This window comes from Paralichthys olivaceus, chromosome 19, assembly GCF_024713975.1.
Source record: "Paralichthys olivaceus isolate ysfri-2021 chromosome 19, ASM2471397v2, whole genome shotgun sequence".
NCBI classification, from domain to species: domain Eukaryota; kingdom Metazoa; phylum Chordata; class Actinopteri; order Pleuronectiformes; family Paralichthyidae; genus Paralichthys; species Paralichthys olivaceus.
The window spans coordinates 15142966-15165181 of record NC_091111.1 but is presented as its reverse complement, the minus strand read 5'-3'; the positions used below and the strand labels follow the sequence as shown (position 1 = coordinate 15165181).

At 46.7% G+C, this 22216-nt stretch overlaps 2 protein-coding genes across 3 annotated transcripts in view; one reads left to right on the top strand and one right to left on the bottom strand.

The window, feature by feature from the left end:
• The window catches only part of LOC109635938 (protein eva-1 homolog C), a 213771-nt gene that overhangs the window by 63762 nt on the left and 127793 nt on the right, over positions 1 to 22216 (top strand). The gene's annotated exons all lie outside the window — the stretch shown is intronic.
• On the bottom strand, positions 15140 to 20752 carry mycn (MYCN proto-oncogene, bHLH transcription factor). 2 transcript variants are annotated; one of them, XM_020109606.2, is made up of 3 exons: positions 20616 to 20752; positions 19561 to 20212; positions 15140 to 17252 (listed from the first exon to the last, which is right to left on the bottom strand). In XM_020109606.2, the coding sequence occupies exons 2-3, from the start codon at positions 20189 to 20191 to the stop codon at positions 16474 to 16476; spliced, it is 1410 nt and encodes a 469-aa protein (XP_019965165.1). In that variant the 5' UTR covers positions 20192 to 20212; positions 20616 to 20752; the 3' UTR covers positions 15140 to 16473. The 2 variants fall into 2 exon arrangements, with proteins under 2 accessions (XP_019965165.1, XP_019965166.1); XM_020109607.2 differs by having other exon boundaries at positions 15140 to 17249.

Sequence of the window (22216 nt, the reverse complement as noted above, 5' to 3'; positions counted from 1 at the left end):
AATTGGGCCCACTCTTAGATTTATAGTACCCTAGATTTTTTCATCAAGATCCACGATTCCTTGGAAATGACAAATCACAAACTTTGCGATATTAAAGAGCTGATAAAACTAATCCTGGGTCCACCCGTTATTCCAATGTTCGACTCTTGACACTTTTTGATTTTAGGTCCAGTTATTCAAGCCACGTCTTCGGAAGTTAGATTAACATGTGTACACAGCTCAGGATCCTCTTATTCTAACCACAGAGCAATGTCTCAATACACACTGCTGATTTATTCATTGATCTGTAATCAGCTAACTGATTAACCAGATGTATAAATGTATGAGCGCATGACGAATGCGATGGTGCTTTTGTGTTTGTTGTTGTTGTTTATTGTCGGCCTTGTATCGCACATGAATGGGCGGCCACAGGGGGGAAGATGGTTAACCAGCTAATCTGATGCAATGTAAGGATACTTAAAGACTCTCACCGTCCTCTAAAGCACATTGTTATCATCCTGATGAGGTTCAGCGCTGAAGCAGAAACCAATGCATTCCTTCCCATTGTGCTTCATTCACCAGAGAAGCTGGAGAGAGACAAAGGAGGCCGAGCATCACAATCTGGCCCCATTGTTGCTCATACAGTGACCACCAGAGTCTGTTAGAAAGTTTTATTGACTGACTTAACACTTGACTGTGAGGAATCTCGCAAATCAATTACTATTTAATTTTATTCAAGAGGCCTTTTTTCCAGATTGCATTTCTGGATTCTGATCCTCCTCGGGGAAATCGGGAGGACAATGAGCGAGGGTCATGACTTCTGGCCGAGGGGGGTCAAAGTTGAGATGACTCGCAAGGTGGCGATGAAACAAGTAGGAAAACAAAGGGTTGCTATGGAACAAGCAGACAGTATTTGAATCAAGCTTTGGAGAGAAGCTTTTAAAGGAACTCTGAACTTCTATGGTTTGTATTTGACAGGAGATTATTCAAGATGTTTAAATTGACATGTCCGGGCACATGTTAGTGAGTTTTTCTTCACTCTATGATGACATGCACTTAGTTCTTTGATGTATTCTGTTTCTTCTACCATTTGGGACTTTGTATGTATATGTTCTGAGCTGCAAACTTGCACAGGCGTGTTGGTGTGGGAGTCGAGGGATGGTATGTGGAACGAGAGGAGCTCCGAGCTGATTCCTGCGATGCGTTGACTGATTCGGTCTTTGAATGCAACTGAATTTGGGCACCTCAAAGCCAGGGGTCAAGTGTGTCAACATGCAAAGTCATGTGTCAGAACGTGCACAGCTTTTGATGGGGGGTGGCTGCCCGGTGGCACTACCCATAAAAGAGCAGACGACCTCCAGCTTCTGTTGGCACAGCACCTGACCCTGCTACCGCATCAATGTGCATCTACTTCTCAGCTGTGCTTCCCTTTCTCTCTGTTTTTTATTATTGTATGGAGCTGGGCCTTCCAGCAGCAACCCACAGGAAGTCATTCACTTCCTAATTATCTGCACATCAAACAGGGGTCGCCGCGGAGACGCAGACCATAAATTCAGCCCCCCCCCTCCGCTGTGGTGCGATAGCACAGCAACAGCTGCCTCTAATTGGGGCTGTAGGTTCAAACTGCTAACATATGACTTCCCTCCTATTCACTAACACACTGTCTGCCTCCGCCAAGGCCACAACACACACGGACCAGGTCACCAGCGCAGAGAGCGATCGGGTTTCAGATAAAGAGAGACAGAGAGAGTCGAGAGGCAGAAATACGCCCCTTGATGGCACAGGAAACTCAGTGTGGTTTCGGGATGGGCTCTGAAGTGGTCCAATGTGGCCCGCTCCCACCGCAGAGGCCCCCGGGTCAACAGGAGCTCACCCAGATTGACAAAGAGAAAGAGAAGTATGAAGAGTGAACGAGTGACAGGCTGCGATAACAAAGGCGACCACAGTGCGGTTTCGTGATGGCTCTCCGGGTGAAAACCGATGAGTTGTCAGATCCAGCTGGGCCAGATATTGTATCGCTACAATCAAAAACCTTTTTCACACTTGTGTAAGAGTCCAACCATGCATTACTGAAACATGATCGAGCGCCCCTATCCATTTCTCAATGTTTAAAAAACGGCTTTTATCTGACAATTCCTCTAATGGCAGGTCAGAGGTCAGAGTCTCTTACAGAGCAGGTTTCTTCTTCTGCTCAAGGACACACATGGAAAATACATGCAGGGATTGATGTTTGTGTACTAAACCACCGAGGGATAATGAGCTTTTTCCAACACATGACTGAGGCAAAGTCGTCAGGAGAAGAGTCCATACTCCAAAGGGCTGAAGAGGCTTTAGTACCTGTCACTGCCATGTAAATTGGACCCTTAGCTAGTGAACGAGGCTGCCCATTGTCTCTAATGGCCTCTTGTTAGGAAAGCCGCCTACAGTGTGAATTTGACTTTGTATGCACGCTCCGGGGTACGTGCATATACACTTCCTAGTTCCCCTTAAGTTTACTGCGTTTCAGCAGGAAACACAATTAGCCCAATCAAAGTGAAAGGAAGGGGGTCGAGGGGAGGAGGAGAGGAGAGGACCGCGTTTTATGAACATGGGTGGTGAAACAGCAGCATTGTGATGGCAAGAGGATATTAGGTGCTGGGCGGCAGCTTTTTGATGTAGAGGAGTCTTTAGCGGGCGTCTGACTCTTGTTAAAGTGGACCGACATACAATTAAAGATATATGGCCCGGGACAGCCGTGTGATTCGGATACATTAGTGGATTAGATTTTAAAAGGGCCTTGTTTAAAGGATGGCCAGTAAATACTATTCAGCACTAATGTGTTCTCTCATGTATGCGGCGAACTGGGTATCGTTTAAAAGTACCATTCATAAAAGCCCCTTAATGGAAGTCTATTAAAAAGGGATGTTAGGGAGATTCATTATTGGTCCACAAACTGCTGTGTGTGCAGATCCTCATCACGGAAATAAAGTCATAATCCCAGATGCTACCACTCTCATTTGTCTTTCTCTTCAAACCATCTCCCCTTTATGCGAAGATTCAGCAATTTGACCGCGTGCTAAAGTTCAACACTATGAAGGAGAGTGAGTTTACTGCTGTTGGCAGTGTCAGGATCCTCTGCTGTACAATGCTTGTTTCTGGCAGTCATCATGATAGTTGTGTGTGAAAGGTCATATTGTGTAAGCACGATATTTAAAATATGTTAATATATATTTTACAGAATGCGTGTTTAAAAACTGATCCTGTACCTTCAATATTATTATAATATATTGTTATTGTTTTGGTGTTTTAGTGTGATGCTTTCAGAAAGTCCTAAGGATAGAACCCGGTTTAACCTTTAAATGTCTTATTTTTTTAATCTAGATGTTTCAGGGATGTGTTCTGTCCAGTTACGTCCGTCTGCTAGGTGTCAAGACGAGTGCGTCTGCCATTGGAGGTATATAGAAAGGCTGAGGGAGGCAACTTTTAAAAAAGTTATTGAATCAGGAAATTCCTTTTACACTCTGGGAGCGGGGGGAGGGGGGTGGTCATTGCAAGGCTTAGCTGACCCTCTGTAACTACCCCTCTCATACCCCTGGGTGGACTCAAAAGTGGGCTCACTGGATGTCCCTTAGTCAGCACATGCAGGGGGTGCGGACAAAAGGTCCATTCTGCCAACAATAGGGGGCATTTAGACCATCGCATACCCTGGTGACTCCAAGGGTGGGGATGTTGGGGGTGGTAGAGGAGCAGAGAGAGAGAGTGGAGGTTTGTGATAATTTGGAACTTCAATGGAAAAAAAAAGAAGCTATCTATAGAAAAGGGCCAGTGCTGTCCAAAAGCTAAGCTTACCTATGGGCCGGGTCAAAGGTCAGAGACTAGACACACAGAGGAATCCCTGTGGTACTGCAGAGAGAATGAGAGGTAATGGGGGTTGGGCTCCATCACAGAGAGAACAGAGAGTGCAGTACATCAAAATAAATGCATTTTTTGTAATGAGATGATAGCGTTAAGTATAATCTGGTTGAATTTTTCACTGGAATGCACTAGACCATTGAAATGTCCACAGATGAGTCAAATAGAGGTCGACTCACTAAAACATATCAAGCTTTGTTAATCTACAAATCTTTGGCGACATCCACCCTCCGCAACATTTATGTTGAAAGCTGCGTTTACGGCTGCTGAACTCCAGAGACGCTGCTCTGGGGCTGTGTTGTAGTAGAGCGGTAAAAACAGAGATGTTTTGGAAGCGATGACGCAGTCGCCCGGATTCACTTCCTGATTGGTTGAATAGTCATGACTCCACCTCGTCGTCAGTTGGAGAAAAGAAATCCCTCATCTTGCTTTTCACCATTATGGTTTCTTATTTTCTGTAACTTGGCAACCAACTGCAGAGTTGACAATCTGTTAGTATGGACAGGGATTATTTTCCGATCCAGAGCTAAAACATTCGTGTGGAGGCTGTTAAATTGTGTTAAATCAATGTGAACCTTGTCCATGTTTCCCCTTCTCACCTTCTCTTAGCTCAGCGTGTTTGAGTCTGAGCTCAGCCTCTTTGTGAGGAAACGCTCACACAAGATAAAAAATATGGATATGCAAATTGCGTGTCCTTGTGTTAACCTGCAGTGACTTCAAACATCAACCACCCCTCACATGAAGCGCGCACAAGCTCAAGGGGAAAGTAAAGAAGCCACTTTCATCCACATCTAATGAAGGACGTTATTTTTTTCCTCCATCCTCACACAGCTCCCAGGTGCCCCGCGTGCCCTCCCTTCCCTTTCTCTGGTCCAAATCAAAGGCTGATACTCTAAACGCGATGAATGACATTGATCTTAATCTGTGAGGAGTAAGGGTAATTTCGATGGGTGTGTGTGTGTAAGTGGAACAGAGGGAAGGTCAGGGGGTCTGCAGAGAGGGGGAAGATGATCTCCGTGCTCCAGCGGGGCACAAAGCGAGGGCGCGAGCTACAGGAGCACTCTCCCTTACAATGCGCCCTGAGGATCGTTAAGTGATTGTGTTACAGAGAACAGGTGAACTGCGTCTCTCTGCCTCGTCTTTTATATTTTCCTCTCTATTATGATTTACAGGCCCATTCTTCTCTGCTGCCAACTCACCATAACTTGTGCTGTTCTTTTGAAGGCGGCCCCGCTCGCTGCTATTGTACCTGGCCGGCTTTGAAGTGCCTAAGTCTTAAATGATGATGAGACAAGGAGAGTGCTTTTCTTTAACAGCCGGGGTAAAGGAGGCTCTTGTTTCTGACAGGTGTCTTTTATAGCAGGGAGTGTGCTGGACTGGTGTTTTGTTGGGGATCGGGTTCCACCCTTTGCCCATCACCTGCTAATTGAATAACATTAGCTTGCCATCTGTGGAGATTTACTGGAACTGACCTCAGTGTGCTGTTTGGATTACGGATTAGTTGAGAATATGTGAAAATGAGTCATGTAAATAAAGCTCGTTGTTCTCAGTGTGACAAAAACAGACCCGCTCCGGCTCCGTGCTGACAAAATATGATGCTGTGATTTCATCACCATCCGGCAGCCAGAAGCTTCACAGAAAATAAATAGAGGCACGTGTGCTCCACAATAAGCTTTAGAAGGTTTTGAAATGCCCTTAGCATTTCTTTCTATCCAGAGATGCAAATAGGTTGGTTTAATTTTTTTCTCCCCCAAAACTGATTTCAATTAAGCCGTTTTCAGACATGAACTCCAGAGAATGTCTGGAGATCCGGTCTTTTTTGCTGGTGCCAGCCCTTATCACTAAAAGCTCTCTCGACATCCTTGTCTGTGTCTCCTACTTGTATTACGTAGCTTTTTTCAGTTTAACCTTCTTTCAGAACTGATATTACAATCTGCCCTGAGGCATCTTATCCCAAGTGGTCAGTGCTTAGTTGAGGTCTGAACACACACAAATGCACAGGCACTGCATCCTGACATCTAATCAGACCACATTCAGAGGTGGTCTGGGACGGAGTTGTCCACATATTACAGTTGCAATGTCCCCGAAATTCAGAATGATCCATAAACCAACCTGTGACCAGTTTTTACTTCAAAAAAAGCCAGTTTTCATGTGTATTTATAAAGAATGGGAACTTTAAATACAATCTCTCCACAGCCTACCCTCCCAGACTACACCAGGGGGCTTTTAAAGACTATTACATGTCCTCTTCCTCTCCATTACTGCATTACAGTTTGTTGTCAGTGATCTAACCTAGTTAAAGAACAGTAGGTCTGTGAAAACCCACTTCCTCTCATATATACTGAACGCAGTGTGTAAAAAAAAAACCCCAAAAAAATAGGATGATCGGCCAGACAGACTCCAGTCATGTGGAAACTAATCACATCAGCTGTTATCTCCTCATTAACTCCAGTCTAAACAGTGCATCCCTATTAGTGTGTGTGCGTGCATGTGTGCGTGCATGTGTGTGTATTCATGTGTGAGAAGCTGCAAAAGTGAGAGTATGCATATATATATATGCGAGGGTAACTGTGTGTGTGTGTGTGTGTGTGTGTGTGTGTGTGTACCCCATGGTTTTGCATCACTGATTCCTAGTTTAGCCCTCGTGTAGATCCAGAGTCAGATAGCGGCAATGCACAGGCCGCCACGGGCCGCGACCATCTGGGCTCAGCCCCAGGTGACCATCCTCTGGAGTGGGGGGATGTTGTTGGGGGGGGTGGGGGCTGTACAGGTTTGCGGGACAGTATTACAGGATTTGGGTATGGGCTCGGTGTGGGGTGGGTTGGGGGATGATTAGTAAGCAAGATAGGATAAATAAATAAATACACCCCTCCTCCCCTCCATCCGCTTGCCTCAAGCTTGTGGTATGATGGAGAGAGGAGGGACTGAACACACAGCTGTCCTCAGCCATTATCAGTGATGGATGAAGCCAGAGCAGAGCATCAATGGCATGCCCGGTGCTCACTCACTCGAATGTGTCAGCGTATTGCTCCGAGTGTCTGTGTGTGTGTGTGTGTGTGTGTGTCTTATTTAACTGTGTGTGCGCTCATGAGAGAGAGAGGGAGAGGGAACGGACAAAGAGAGACAGAATGTGATGGCGTGCCAGGAATATCCCGATGACGCAAATTAATCACTTCCAATATTTTCAACGACAGAATGAGTGGAACAAAAGAGGAAATATGTGCTCAATACATTTCCTGCAGTAAATCCTCCTGTTGTTTGACTGGATTCTGAGTGGGCGACGTCTTATCGGAGCAGCTGCTCCAACTGCCGGGCCCTCCTCAGCTTCCGGTGACAGCTCTACCTGTAACGTGGTGTGACAGTGCAGCATATGTCCTGCAGTGTGGGGCAGGATTATCTCTAAAGACCCGGCAGTGAAATTTCCCAGCGAAATAAATCAGTTTTCACACATCCACCTCTGCATTTGCTCATGGGGGACGAATTGAAACCAACCAAGAATGGAGCTGGGACATGATGACATGGCGGTGGTGTGGGTGGAGTTGATTAACAGCACAGTGTATTGACGGCGATGACCTTTGACAGTTTGCTCTGATTATCAGAGCTTATTAGATCTGTTGCACGATTATATATCATATGATTTTCATTTAACTGTCCTCATCAGGTTGTGACTGACAAGCACATGCATGCTCCCAGGCCTAGGAATGTTTTACAGTGCTCACACATTCATGCAGTGCATCTATGTGCAGCAATTTCTCAATCATACATGACCCCTGCTTGTCCCAGTTTTACTTGTAGGATTTTGCAGCATGAAATATCGCCAAATTTTTGACGTGTTAACGAGCTGTGGCTAACGCAACACAACCAGGACTCGCTTCTTCGCCATTATCAGGAAAAAGTAACTTGAGAAATCCTGACTCTGCTGTCAATCTACGTTAATGCCCCACAAGGTCGTAGTAGAGGACACTGGAAAAAGCTGGCAGCGCCTGTGAACAGGAGGAGGAGGAGGCGGAGGCGCAAAATAAAGAATATGTTTGATGCAAAATCCCAGATGGTTGTTGAACGCCCTAGAAAGTTCAGACGTCTGATGATGACCAATGCACTGGTGGATTGTATCTGAAGTGTGTGTGTGTGTGTGGGTGTGTTTGGGGGGGTTAAATCGAATCCAATGATGCTTCTCCACTCCCAGTTCACCAATTAAAGTAATCAATGCCATGCCTGACTTACCACAGCGTCGTGGTCTGAGGGCTGCAGCCTGTGGCTTGTGAATACTATTACCTTACCCTCACAAGCGATAAACCCGTCGTCCCTCTGAATTTAATTCTAACGTAATTAACCTTGTGTGTAATCCTGGGAGCTTGCTGACGAATGTCCAAAATGCTAACTCAATCCCCGGCCAAGGTTTCCCTTAATTTGATTAGTGTGCACTGACTCATATTCACACAATGCCGTTGTGTGACTACAGCTGTCAAACACAGGAGATGGACATAAGCCGCCAATTAAATATGCAAATATATTTCATCCTCTTAGGTGAATTGTGTGCGTGAAGGGTCATCACCGAATTTTCTTTGGTAATTAAAAGCTTTGTTTCGTCAGGGTCATCTCGTCAGCGCACAGCCTTTAACAATGGTAACAACTGCAGGGAGGAGGGGAGTGGATGTGCAGCAATGGGCATAAACCAATCTAATAAGAGGCAGTGATTTGCATCTGTTTTGGGTTTGAGAGGAGAAACAGGCTGGTGCTGTTAAAATTGAGACTGGTGGTTCTGTCTGGAGCTCGCTGATCCATCAATGAGAAGTGACAGCGGCGCAGACAAGCCTGTAATGCACTGGTCATGGACCAAAGAGCCACCAGACAATACTCATACAAGAATTCCGCGGCGTGTAGAGACTGCATACGGCGAGATAAAAAAGAATAAAATGAACATGAACGCTCACAAAAAAGAAACAGAAGCATCTTTTATTTCCACTAAAAATTGACCATGACACTTCAGTAGCAGTTGCTTTGTCTTAAGCACATCTATGATCTATTGTTGAAAATCCTTTTCACGGATCCTGATATGCCACCTACTAACCTCGCTGTGTCTCCCAGTGGTGTGCAGATGAGCGCTGGCCCAACTGATAATGACGGGGATATTGAAAAGGCGAGTAACCCCGCAGTTTCCCCCTCTCTACGATTCATTAACCCGATTTACGCTGAGCTCTGTCCCACATGTGTCAGTGAGGCGCCTGCTGAGGATTCTGCCCCCTGCCCCACCCCGTCCTCGGGCCCTGTCGCACTCAAGCTCGCCATCAAAGCGACAGATAACTGTCGAGGGGTGAGGTCACCGCTGACGTGTCGATAACCTTTCTAGAGATTTACAGATTCTGAGATGTATATCTTAAACCACCTCAGAGATATGAAGTTGAATGAATTTAAGTGAAACCACCATGTTTGTGTGAAAGAGAAAATCCCCAAAAATATATCCCTCAGACTTGTGAAAATGAATGGTGGAATGAGTTGTGTTGTCAGCTCATTAATATTTATAGTAACTGTCATGTTGTCCTAGGTGTGTTTTCAACAGCAGCTTCTTACGTGACTCACCCAGTCCGATGGCAGAGAGCTGTTTTCTGCCTGAGAATGGAAACAGATGCATGTTTTAAAAGTCGTTTCTTAGTCGGGGTGTGGTGGAGGCAGACACTGCTGAACAGGCAAAATGTGCCTCAACCGCCTCCAATACCTCAGTACATCCTGCTCTCACCAGTCCAGGCCTTGTGCAAACCATCCCAGGGGCATGCAAAGAGGGATTTGCAGTGTACACAGTCATCATGAGGCTTCAGCGGTGGTGGAGAGGGCCATTGGGTGAATGAACTGACTGCAGCATGGGAGTGGAGTAGAAGATTATTAAAACTTTTTTCTGTTTTGTTTTGAAAATGTCATCCAGAAGTGACGACAAAGTATATTAAACAAAGGCAGATGAGCTACAGACTCTTCATTCCCATCTTAAATGGAACAACTGACAAAAACAACCCAAAAGTATTTTCTTTTCGTTTATGTCATAGACTTTGAATAAAAATGGACGATGCCATCTCCACTTCCTCCCACTATCCATAAAACTAAAATATCCCTGATAGAAACGCCGCCATCTTTGGAGTCAGAGCCTGCGCAGTCGTGATTGGAGGATGGAGCCGCGTCCAGTCAATACACACGCTCGACCAGTCATTACCTTTAACTCACATTTTTATAGAATCAAATTACTAATCAAAACCGAACTTGCACAAAAACACTTTGACGTGTACTTTTACTTTTTAGTTTGTTCCATGTCCCATCCACTAACATGGAGGATGCAAGATGCCTGTACTGCAGCCAGCAACCACCAGGTTTTATTCTGGATCCTCTTTTACCCCCACCGATCACTGTCACCCTTCCTTGCAGCCCTAAAGGTCAGGGGTCAGACCCATCGTAGCTCACCAGTGATCAAACGCAGCACTGACTCACAGAGGGAGCATGGAAATCATATGGTACCTTCGGACACAAGGGCAAATGTGCACTCCCTCCTTTTTTCCTCCCTTCCTAATCTTCAAGGCAAAAACTTTTGGTGAAGTATCAAAGTGGAGTGGGCGTGGAGTTCTGAAAAATGTAGCAGTCGAACGTGGCCCCATGCAAACACAAACTCATTGATTGGTGGGCGTAAACCACCAGGGAGTCTGGAAGGTCTGCTTAGGCCCGAGGTGACACCATTACTCCACAATTCACCCTCAATCAATACGTCTCTCATTGAGCTTTCCCTCCGCGCAGGACAGTTTCCCAGCCGGCCATCCATTCAGCTGGAGGTGCACACAGAGGATGGTTTAGTTTAGCTTAATTTGGTTTACAGGCAGACAGTGTTTATTGGACCAGAAAACCATTTGTTATCTGTTTCCTCTGGAGGAGCAGTCATGAATCAATCCTGGTACAAATGTACAAACACAGAAGCGCCCCGGTGATTACTCCAAATAAACACACACACTCAATGGGATAAGTACACACATACACAAAGGGAGGTGGAGTGAGTGCACACACGTACGCACAACCTGGCACAAAACTCACACACACACACACACACACACACACACACGCTTTGAAAGACGAGTAATCACTTTAACGTAAAGTGTGTTTTGAGTTGTGTTTCTGCTACGTTACATGACCGCTACATTAATAAGCTCTGCTGAAAGTGTGAATCTCAGTATTTACAGTAACCACAACACATGCTTCTTCTTGTAGCCCACCCATAATGCATCAGGGCTGTTGTATAGCAGTGATGAAAAGCTGATGGGGGTACCCATTGAAATTGTGCAGTAATGCAGCAGTCAGTCTCCAGCAGGAAGGTCATAGGTTCACTCAGGGTTACGAGCAATATTTTCCATCTTCCGTCGTCTGTAGATTGAGTCCGGACTGTTTCTGGTGTTTTCTTTTTACACATGAATAACGCAACAGGAGTTTGCTTTTTCACCCTGAGATATATGTGTTCTTTCATTCAGCCATATGATATGCTGGCCACCTGTCCAGGGTGTTCCCCTCCTCTTGCCATATATCAACCAGGATTGGCTCGAGCCCTCATGCAAAGTACAAGTGGTATAGATAATAAAAGGATTTTATCTGCATTGTTATTAACGGATATTTTAATAACAACCTGTCCACCTGTTTCCTCTTTCACTCTACCTTGTCTCTTCTACAATGTTAAATCCACTCTTGTGCTAATTTTCATGTAATAACTGTAGATTTTGCGGTTTAGCAATTTGTTTCCCTGTCTCTGTCTGTAAAACACTTTGGACGTGTGTTGAAAGTGCAACATAAATTACCTACTGACAGTTAAGTGTCTCCAAACCTAAGTTGTGCAACATGGTGATTATGGCTCCTGTTGTTATTCAGATGTAAAGGCCTGGAGACTAATAGCCCATAATGCACTGCTCTACTCTCAACTTGCCATCGCGGACGCTGACGGCAAGTCAGGGCTGGCTGTGGTCTCGCTTGTGGCTTTGACTGTTAGATGGTGCTCAGGCGCTGACGGACACATTGCGAGGACACTTGGCACAGCGGGTTAACGGCCTCAAAACAATGGCTTCAAACAAACTAGCCACTTACATAAGAGCGACGGCACTTGCCCGATCAATGGCCACACGACAACGACATTATGAGCGGAGGATGTGCCCGAGGACAGAATGAGCGAAGGAGGTGAATGGATGTCAGCGCAGATATTATCATATCAGTGGGTTAACGGCACTGGGTGAATTTGTTTTAATAATTAGTGCTTCACGGAGGCTTTTCTCTCATTTCCTCTCACTCGTTCTGCTCCCTATCTTAATCACTCTCTCTCTCACTTTTTTTTCATCTCTCTCTCTTCTCTCTTTTCATTTACTACTTTTTCATTCTTTTTCTCTGTGCTGTGTTGTGTAGCCAAGGCTGTTTCTTGCTCCAAACGCGCTCTTGAAAGGCTATTCATGGATTCTTCAATGAAACCCTATTACATTTGTGTGTGTGTGTGTGTGTGTATGTGTGTGTGTGAGAGAGAGAGAGAGAGAGAGAGAGGGAAAGAGAGACGGAGAAAGAGAAATAAAGAGAGGGAAAGGTATTCCGGGGGCCGTGCTACAGTACCATCTGTATGCAAATCTCCTCAGACTTTGGTAAACTTTGATCAAACACTAAGGCCTCCCTTTCTCTCCCCTTCTCCTTCCCTCCCTCCCCCTCTCCCCCTTCTCCTGCCTCCCTGTCCACTATGTGCTCTGCAATTACTGTAGCTGCACAGCTCTTTGTCAGGGCCACATATTAGGAACTGTCCCTCATCCTACACACACACACACACACACACACACACACACACACACACACACACACACACACACACACACACATTTTCTGCCCCAATACTCCTCGATACCCTCCTTGTAACTGGCCATGCTTCTCTACCTACCACGACTCCAAAACACACCAATTCAGAGCACCTGCGACCACGCCGGACCCCACAACAGATGGTGACACCCCCCTCACACACACACACTCACTCACACACACACACTCCCCCCCAACAGATAGCAGGGCTCTTGGCAAACAGAGCCCAGTGTGGCGGATGGGTGATGGGCATGCCTTTGTGCAGAGGTTGGGCACATTACAGGCACGCTCGCACTTGTGCCCGGACACACACACAGCAGCCATTGTTTCCTCCATATGGGAAGGTTAACGTGTTGAATGCAGATCCCGTGTCCAGCGGGACAATCGGAGAGTTGTGGCAAGTGTTGTCAATTAATGATGGCGCAGCAATAAAGATCTCAAAACAGAAAACAAAACAGAACACAAACATGCCATATTATCTGCTGTGTAGCTTTGATGAACATCCGTCAGTGGGGTGTAAGCCCATTAGAGTTGTGTGTGCGTGCGTGTGTGTGTGTCTGGGCAGCTCCAGCCGGACAGTCGGTGGGCAGAAGGATAATGGATAATAATCAGGGAAAAGCCAGGACCATATGTCTGTTGAACGTGGCTGCTCCCTGAACGTCGGCTCCTCTCCGAAGCAATTAGCTGTATTTCTGAAAGTAGATTTCTTTGCTGTAGTTGAAGCTCAAGACCCTACAAGTGTGTCAGGCAGCGTGTAAGGCGACGTTTGTGAGTGTGTGTACAGCTGAGAGGTGAACCGTTCTATGTTTGTTTAACACAAGGACTGTGGGCGGGAAATGTGGCACTGGACACTGTTACTGTGTGTGTGTGTGTGTGTGTGTGTGTGTGCGTGTGTGCGTGTGTGTGTGTTTAACGATACTCTACATGTGTGTACAGTGTTGAATTTCATATTGAATGTCACAGTTAATCTCACCATCTGAAGCAAACTGCCTCCGCTGGCTGTCATATGTTGTTTTTCCTTTTTTTTCCTCTCCCATTTTTCTGACGGATGTTATTGTCCCTGAACTTGTTTTCATCCTATAACCAAGCAGGATAAGCCATTAGGCAGATGGTTAGGGGAAGTCCCACGAGAGGACACGCACAAAACACGTGCACACACACACACACACACACACACACACGCATACACAAAGACTTACTCCTGTCCCATAAACACATACACAATAAGTGCACACAAAGACACCAGACCTACCAGACCCCTGTTATGTAATCTACCAGTTCCACTCCCCCACCGAGAGGCTCAGTCTTGGTCTGTCTCAACTCCAAAACAGTCTTCAGTCCTCATATAGCCCTGTCTCTTAAATACTGCACATACCTCTGGATCATTTGGGTCCCACTCCTATAGATGAAGGGGCTCTTAAGCATTTCAATGTGAAGAGCATGGCACTAACATAGTGAAGCAGGGTTTTACTCTACTTGTTAGGGGTTTTAAGGTTTGTGCTGAACACTAGATTCAACCTGACATATGCTGCTACATGCAGTCATAAACAATGTGTATTTTTACATCCTGTTAATTCTCCTCCTGGCAAGTCTCGCTCTCCTCTCCTCTGTGAACACGCTGTCGTGCTGAATGGCTACTCAGACCGTGGCAACAGATTTCTCTTTCAGCCATGTCCAGAGAACGGCTGGCCGGGCTCCTGAGTGGCACATATTTGGGCAAAGGCCCGGCGCTGGAGTCACAGAGGGGAGGTGGAGGTGAGGGGAGGAGGAGGAGGAGGAGGAGGAGGAGGAGGAGGCGGAGGCCAGGGCCATGTGGCTGATGTTGGTAAACAGTATCCAGCCTTGTCCTGGCATCATGGCAGGCAGCGCACAACGCCTGAGATATCAGGCGCCCGGGCCACACACAGACCGGGACAAAAGGTAGACACACATACAGACATTTGCATTCATACAAGCACGCACACACACAGACACACACATGCAGGCCGAAATACACAGACTACTAACAGACAAATAAAAGACTCACTCTCAGTGTCTGCCACTCAGCAGCTGCTCCAGTTTCCATGGCAACATCCTGAACAATGTAGTAGGAAGAGCTATGTTGGTGAGAGAGGGAAATAGAGAGGAGTGTGTTTCTGTGTGTGTGTGTGTGTATATGAGTGTGTGTGTGTGTGTGTGTGTGCAGTGCATTTGAAGTGTGTGTGTAGGTGTGTGTGTGGGTGGGTGTGTGGGTGGGTGTGAGAGGCTACAGAGGGGGAGGTAGCCTCAGGGTGCTGAGACACAGAGGATTCAAAAGACACTCTTTATTTCTTTGTCAGGATGAATCTTTGGGAAGCAGCAAAACAAACAGGTTTAAAAATTAATCTGAGAAAGATGCAGGTACTTTATGATCGGTGACGACAAAAGATCCACAAAGAGGCAGCGATGAGGATTTTATGATGTCTATTTATTTTTCAAAATGAGGTATTTCAAAGTGCTATGAGTTGCAGCACTAAATGTACATTTTAAAAATGAAAAAAACAAACATCTTATATCCGTTTACCCAGTTCTATGCACCCGATAGTTACAAATATAAACAAAAGAGGAAGAAAGAAAAAGGCCAGGTACATGAGGATAGAACACATTTGCTGTACAAAAGGAATTACTTTGAGATAGAAGAAAAGAAATGACGAGATAAAGTGATATCTACCGAGAACTCATTTTCATACGAAAATATAAGTATCAAATTTAGTATGTATCAGGTTCACACTAAAAGCATAAAGGTGTGTAGAATTAGTAATATGATACAATACAAAGAAAAAGAAGAGAAAAAAAAAACAATATATTGTTATATTACAAAGTTTCATGACTCTCAAAAATCGAGGCCTTACAGTACTTTTTAAAGGTATATAAACTTCCAGTCTAGTTATTGGCAGCTTCCTGACATGTATAAAAAAAAATTTAAAAAAACAAGGACAAAATGTATTACAAAACAAGGCAGATCTGAGTGTATTTTTGTCTGTACACTATTGTTATATACAAAAGTGTCGGCTAGCAAGGTGCACAGTTATACATCCACTGACTTGGTTTGAGCACCAGTGTGAGAGGAGTGAGAGAGAGAGAACCTGTAGTGGCTTTGTTTACGTGACCCATTACGCCTCAGTCGTCGTAGTCTCTTCAGTTGTTTTTTTTTTTTTTGCAGTGGTGAAGGCAAAGTAAATGTGCACTGCTTCTTGTACGTGAAACTCTCCAAGCAAAGTGCCCTCGAACACCCGTCCCCGTGGGAATCACCTGATTCCGGGCTGGTGTCACAGTGAGTACAAAAAAAACAAAAAAAAAACAAGATACAAATAGAAATGATATAAAAACCAGAGGAAGGGAAGACTATAAAACAAAAGTGTGTCCTCGCTCCTTCCTCCATCTTTTTTTTCTTTCGATCTTTCTATCTTTCCTCAATGTGACTCGATTGGAAAAAAGTAAACCCTAAACATTCTTAATGTCAACAAATGTGCAAAAAAAGTGGCGGCAGTGAAAGTCCGAGCATCCCTCCAGCAACCCCCCCCCCTCCTCTTCCTCCTCCTCCAGGTGTGTGCCGGCATCTGAAGATAAACATCCTCTGAGATATTGTGTTTGTGTGTGCACATATACAACAGATATGCAGGCCTGTGTGTCTGTGCTGAAGTGTAAAGGCCTGTGTGTGGGTGTGTGTCAGACTGAGTTGAGACAAGAGGGGGGTCATCCAGGATATATTGAGTGTTTCTGTGTTGTATCGGTTGTCTGTTAGCGAGTCCTTGCCTGCTCCAGCCTGCGCATCAGCTGCTGCCTGCGGGCCTGGAGTCTGTCCTTGTCCCGCTGGAGCCTCATCTCCTCCGTCTCCAGCGAGCTCACGTACTCTGTGGCCTTCTTCAGGATCAGCACCTTCGCCGCCTTCTCGTTGTGAGCCAGCTCCGGCACGTGGTCGCGTAGTGTCAGGAAGCTGGAGCGCAGGTCGTTTCGGCGCTGGCGCTCCAGGATGTTGTGGTTACGCCTGCGCTCGCTGTCCTCTGAGTCGGAGCTGCCGCGCGGGCTGCTGTCCCCGCTGGTGCTGCGCTTGCTGCGTGCCCCCGATGTGCTGGTGACTGAGCTGCAGGACATGGAGGAAGACAAGGAGGATGAAGAGATGGTTCTGGTGGAGGGTCGAGGGGCGTCTGATGTTTTTTGCTTCTTTGGAGGTGGCGTGGGATCGTCGTCTGAGGCGTACGGTGAGGGGGCTGCGTAGTTGTGTTGCTGCTGATGGACAGAGCTCCTCTTCAGGATCAGCTCTTGAGGGGCTCGGCTGACGAACCGGCTCACCACGCCGGACACCGAGACGCCTCCTCTCGCTTCTTGACACTTGGGATGCACAGAGATAGTGACGGTGCCTGTCGCCATGGGTGATGCCTTGTTGATTGTGGAGCGCCTCTTCTCTACTGTGACCACATCAATCTCCTCTTCCTCCTCATCGTCCTCCTCTTCGTCCTCTTCCTCATCCTCGTCGTCCTCGTCCTCTCCCTCATCTGCTTCGTCGTCATCTTCGTCTTCTGGGAAAAGAAAACAGAATGTTAGTGACTTAATCGCTCTGACACACAAGCATTCTCGCTATGTCATCGATGTGTACCAGCGGGTGACAGGTATGTGTGTGAGCGTGTACGTGGGAGTGAGATCGAGAGAGAGTGTGTGTGGGAGTGAACGAGTTGCTCAACGCTGTTTGCATTAGCAGAAAACCCCTTAATGCTTAGTGTCAGTCACTCAACTCATCTACTCTGCAGGCGTTGACACGTTCAGTTTCAGTGCTGAGCAGACAGCCTGGATTTCTGCCTTTCATTCTCTCCTCCTCCTTCAAAATCTCTCCTAATCTTCTCCGGTGAGACGAGACACTTAAAGTCAGATGCCGACTCAGTCTATCAGCGCAGCTGCAGTCACGCTGACTGTGTGCGATAGTCGCTCAGGCATTCAGGGACTTTACCTAAACTCTGACCCGCGGTGAAGTTAGAAAATCGAATCTTACGACGAGCTGAGCTCCTCCATCTTAATACCTGTGCGGAAATCGAGCCGAGCAGCTGCGACTTATCATCCGCCCGGCGCCTTTGAGGATGAGAGGAAGTGGCCAATCCTGAGGCAGGAGCGTGTGAGGCCCAGTTAAAACGCCTTTGTGATAATGGTTGTCATTATCAGCTCAGGAGCATCTGAAGAGTGTGGCATTTTACAGCTGACAGTAACCCACTTCAGACGCCGCTGCACCAGGATACTGTCTCAACACACACACTCTACAAACACACACACACACACACACACACACACACACACACACACACAGGCTGGTGCTGCCATCAAAACAAAGCCTGGCACAGCTGGGTGGATGTGGGGGGGCGTGGCTAGCTTTGCCACATGTGAGGGTTGGGATTTAGCTGTTTGGCATTTCACTCTCTGAATGGAACAGCTCATTTATTGGGGTTGAGGAGTATAAATAGAAGAAAGAGCAGAAAACATCTGCCCGGGGAGATAAAACATCAGCCTAAAGTGAGAACTGAAGTCCTCCTTCTATAGGAGCAAAATCCCCTGGCGTCCCCTTGGCACTGTACTCCTAATGTTTGACGAGTGATGGAGGTCCCCTTGTAGCTTTTCAAAGTCTGTGTTTCTGCGATGAAATAGTAAAGAACTGCTCAACAACACAGGAGGACGCGTCTCAGCGCTTGGAGCGACGGAAGCGCAGTGGGGAGGTGCTGTGCGCGGGATGTTCGGGTGGCAGGCGATCGGATCACCACCCATTTTTTAAGCCTAGGAGCTGGAGCGGCGCCAGGGAGACAGCTGTCGAGAGGGAGCGCTTGTTCAAAGCTGTCACCCCACCCCCCTCCCACCCCTCCTAAAAAAGAAGAAGCCCGGGCCCTCCTCCGTCCTCTTTTCTTCCCCGTGGAGGAGGTGTTTGGCAGGGCCGGCTGAGTCTGCCCTCTGTGCCAAGCTGGAGGCCTTTGTACTCCTGCGCCACAGCGAAAACACGCTGATAAGGACTCGTGAGTGTTTGTTTAGGAAACTCATGGGCAGTAATAGATGGGAGATGAAGTCTTAGGGCGATTGAACACACACACACATACACAGCTCTCATTTCCGAATCCAAACACATAACCACTTCCTACACGATTCCCTCTAAAGATGATGGTAAAATACAAGCGCGTCAGTCTGCGTTTCTATTCTTGTCTGACCAAGAGCTAATTTCACCTGTGTGGTAATTCGTACACTGACTAAAAGAAGTGCCCACTTCTCCCCCACTGCGCGCAAATTGTCCATTAATCCATGCGTAATGAAAAGCTTTCACGGCACAGTGAACCACCAGACACTTTATCAGCTCATCACATTATTGAAACACCTTTTCATCTCCTCCTCCTTCTACAGCCTGGTCCAAGTAAGGTCAGTGTGTGTGTGTTTGTGCGCGCGCAGGCGTGTGTGGTGCGTTATTGTTTGGCTCAGATGACAACCGAGCTCAGTAAGAGACACAATTCCCCATTTTACTGCCATCTGCCGGATGAAGAGCCCGCTGATTACATAAACCTCGTTCACTGTGTCACTTCTCCACCGTGTGTGCGCGCGTGTGTGTGTGTGTGTGCGCGCGCGTGGTTGTGTGTATTACGGGAATGTAAAGAGGTAATCCGATTCTGGGCCAGTCATATGAACAAGCTCCAGTCACTCCTAATAGGAAGGGTAGTGGATGATAATAATAATAATAATAATGATGATCATTATTATATCTATGATGATGATAATATTAATAATGTGTTGAGGTTTATCTTGTCATTAGTATTTGCTTATAAAAAAACGTAAACAAAGGCTTTTAGCGCATCTTCAGATTCTTACCAGAGTCACTGGATACGCTCCCGTGGTCTGTGGATGTGTTTACGGTCCCGGGTAAGTCTCTGCTGCAGTTCTTCTTGTTCACCGGGAAAGGGAACACTACCGCGGGGTCCACGCACTCTGTCATCGAGCTGCTGCTGCTGCTGACCACCTCCGGCGCCTTGACGCACACGCTCCTGCCTCCCGCCGTGGCCGTGGAAATAGCCTTCCCGAGTTTCTCCGTGACCACCCGCTCCAGCTTTTCCCTGGCGGAGAAGCCACTCCACATACAGTCCTGGATAATGATGCTGTTGGGGTTAGTAGTATCCAAAGCGGAGCCGAACAGGTCCCCATCGTCGGACGCCCCCCAGATATCATCCTCTGGCAGCAGCAGCAGCTCGGAAGCCCAGTCCAGGGGGTCCCCCAAACCGAAGCCCAAAGGGTCTGCTTCCGGGTCGGCAGTCGCCGGCTCCCCCGATAGAGCGGCTCGGCTCGGGGAGAGGGGCGGAGTGGGCAGCAACTCGAATTTCTTCCAGATGTCCTCACCCGGTGGCGCAGCGTCGGGACCACAGAAGTAGAAGTCGTCCTCATCCGGAAAGAAACACGGTTGTAAGGAGTCAAACTCCAAATCGGAGTTTTTACTTATCGTCGGCATTCTCTCCCACAATTGTAAAACCTGTAAAGGAACAAAAGACACTTTTAGTGTCCATCATGAGGCAGCGTCTCTCCCTCTCTCCATTCCCCCTGTCCTCTGTATCACACCTGAAAACTGCCCTGTGGAAGGAGCATGAGTCAAAGCCCACACACAGACACACAGTCTGCTCCACTGAATTCCACACTCACTCATCTGTGAGCTTTTAAAGCCGCACAAATCTCACAGGAGAATATGCGTAAATGTGACCGTGACGCACAAACTCGTGCCAAAGGACGCACTGGGTCAGCGCTCAGCAAACACTCCAGAAAATGTGACCGTGGCATAAAAAAAATGGAAATGCAACAATTTAAATCTACCAGAGGAAATGTTTATGTCACAGAAATAATAACACGTTTCCGTTTTTAGAAGATGAGAGGATGCTCACCTCGTCCTGACTTTGGATGATAGTGCGCGAACCAATTTTTCCTCGTATATCTCGCAGTCAGTGGTACAGACACCAGATTTGTTGCAGTCATCTACTTTGGGAGCACAGACAGTCCTCTGACACACATTGTGGCTGGCTGCAGTGTGTTATACACTCAGTTCTGCGGGGAGGAAAATAGACTCCTCCCTCACAGGCTGGGAGGAGGAGGAGGAGGAGGAGGAGGCGGTGGTACAGTCGGGGCTTTGGGTTTTGATGCAACGCGGGAGACAGGCTGGCTGGGAGCTTTCTTTCAAGGTGAATCGAGGAATACAGCCTAAACAGTGCGAGGAGGAACGAAAGCAAACAAACGGAAAGAAAGGGATGAAAACAGAGAGAGTGGATAAGAATGTAGAGAAATGAAGGAGGCAAAAACAAAAGAAAGGAAAAAAGGAGGAACACAAAGTTCAAAATAGAGAAAAAGAATGATGTGTTATCGGTAGCCTCGGGCGAACTGTCTTTTCTCTCCCCTCTTCTCTCCGTTGGGACGATCAGCCAAGGAGCAGTCGAAGTATCACCTCGGGGCTGTTAGTGATTTGATGTCTTGGCCAGGTTGCTCAAGGGCACTGCAGCAGCAAACTGGATGCTGCTGTTGTTTCTGGCCCTGGGGACTCGAACCGTCCATGTTTTTAACCCCCCCACATAAACACACACAGCACAAGGCGCACACTCACTATGCATGTATTTATTACATCAATCAAAACAATGAGTTGTTGTGAGGACGTGTTGAAATAGTAAACGCGTGTTTATTTTAGTCTGGATTAGATTAATCAACATGTTTTAAAGTAATAATGATTGAGTGATAAAAATAATAATGATGATAATAAATATTTATGTTTATAAGAAATTGATAATCACACATAAATCCAACTTTTTACGCACGAGTGCCATTCATTTTCTCATGTACTGTCGAGGTATTTACTGTAGATATTCACTGTAGATATTTACTGTAGAGATATTTTCATCCCCACTGTCTCTGAATGTCTCTGAGTGTCTTTCTCTCTTTTGTCTGAGAGCCAGCAGCATCCCACTGGGCTCACTGCGCCCTCACACGGACGCATAGGGGACTGCAGACAATTACGCGCACCACAGGCTGAGCGACCCAGACAGACAAAGACATAAAATCTCAGAGTGAACAGAAAGAGAGAGAGAGAAAAAAAACAACAAACTCCTCTTCGGCCACAAGGAGCAGCGTTTGTTTTTCCAACCTCTCTCTCTCTCTCTCTCTCTCTCTCTCTCTCAGACAATGGAAGAGCAGGACGCAGCCGTTTGCAGCTGCCTCCGGAATAAGACGAGGATCCGAGAGGAGCGTGTTACGTAACCGCAAGCGGTGGTTGTAGCCTGGAGTCATTCCCATTCCCTTTTCTAATGACAGCTTAGGAGGAATGGCGCATCTGTAATTATGCGCACAGGCGCGCGCACACACACTCACACACAGATCCTGATAGTGACTTATTCAGGGAAAACGTTGACAAAATGGATTCCGGTTGATCTCCAGCTGTGAGCAGTGTCCAGTTATTTCCAGTCAGACAATGGCTCATGATGCGTCAGAAAAAAAAAAAGAA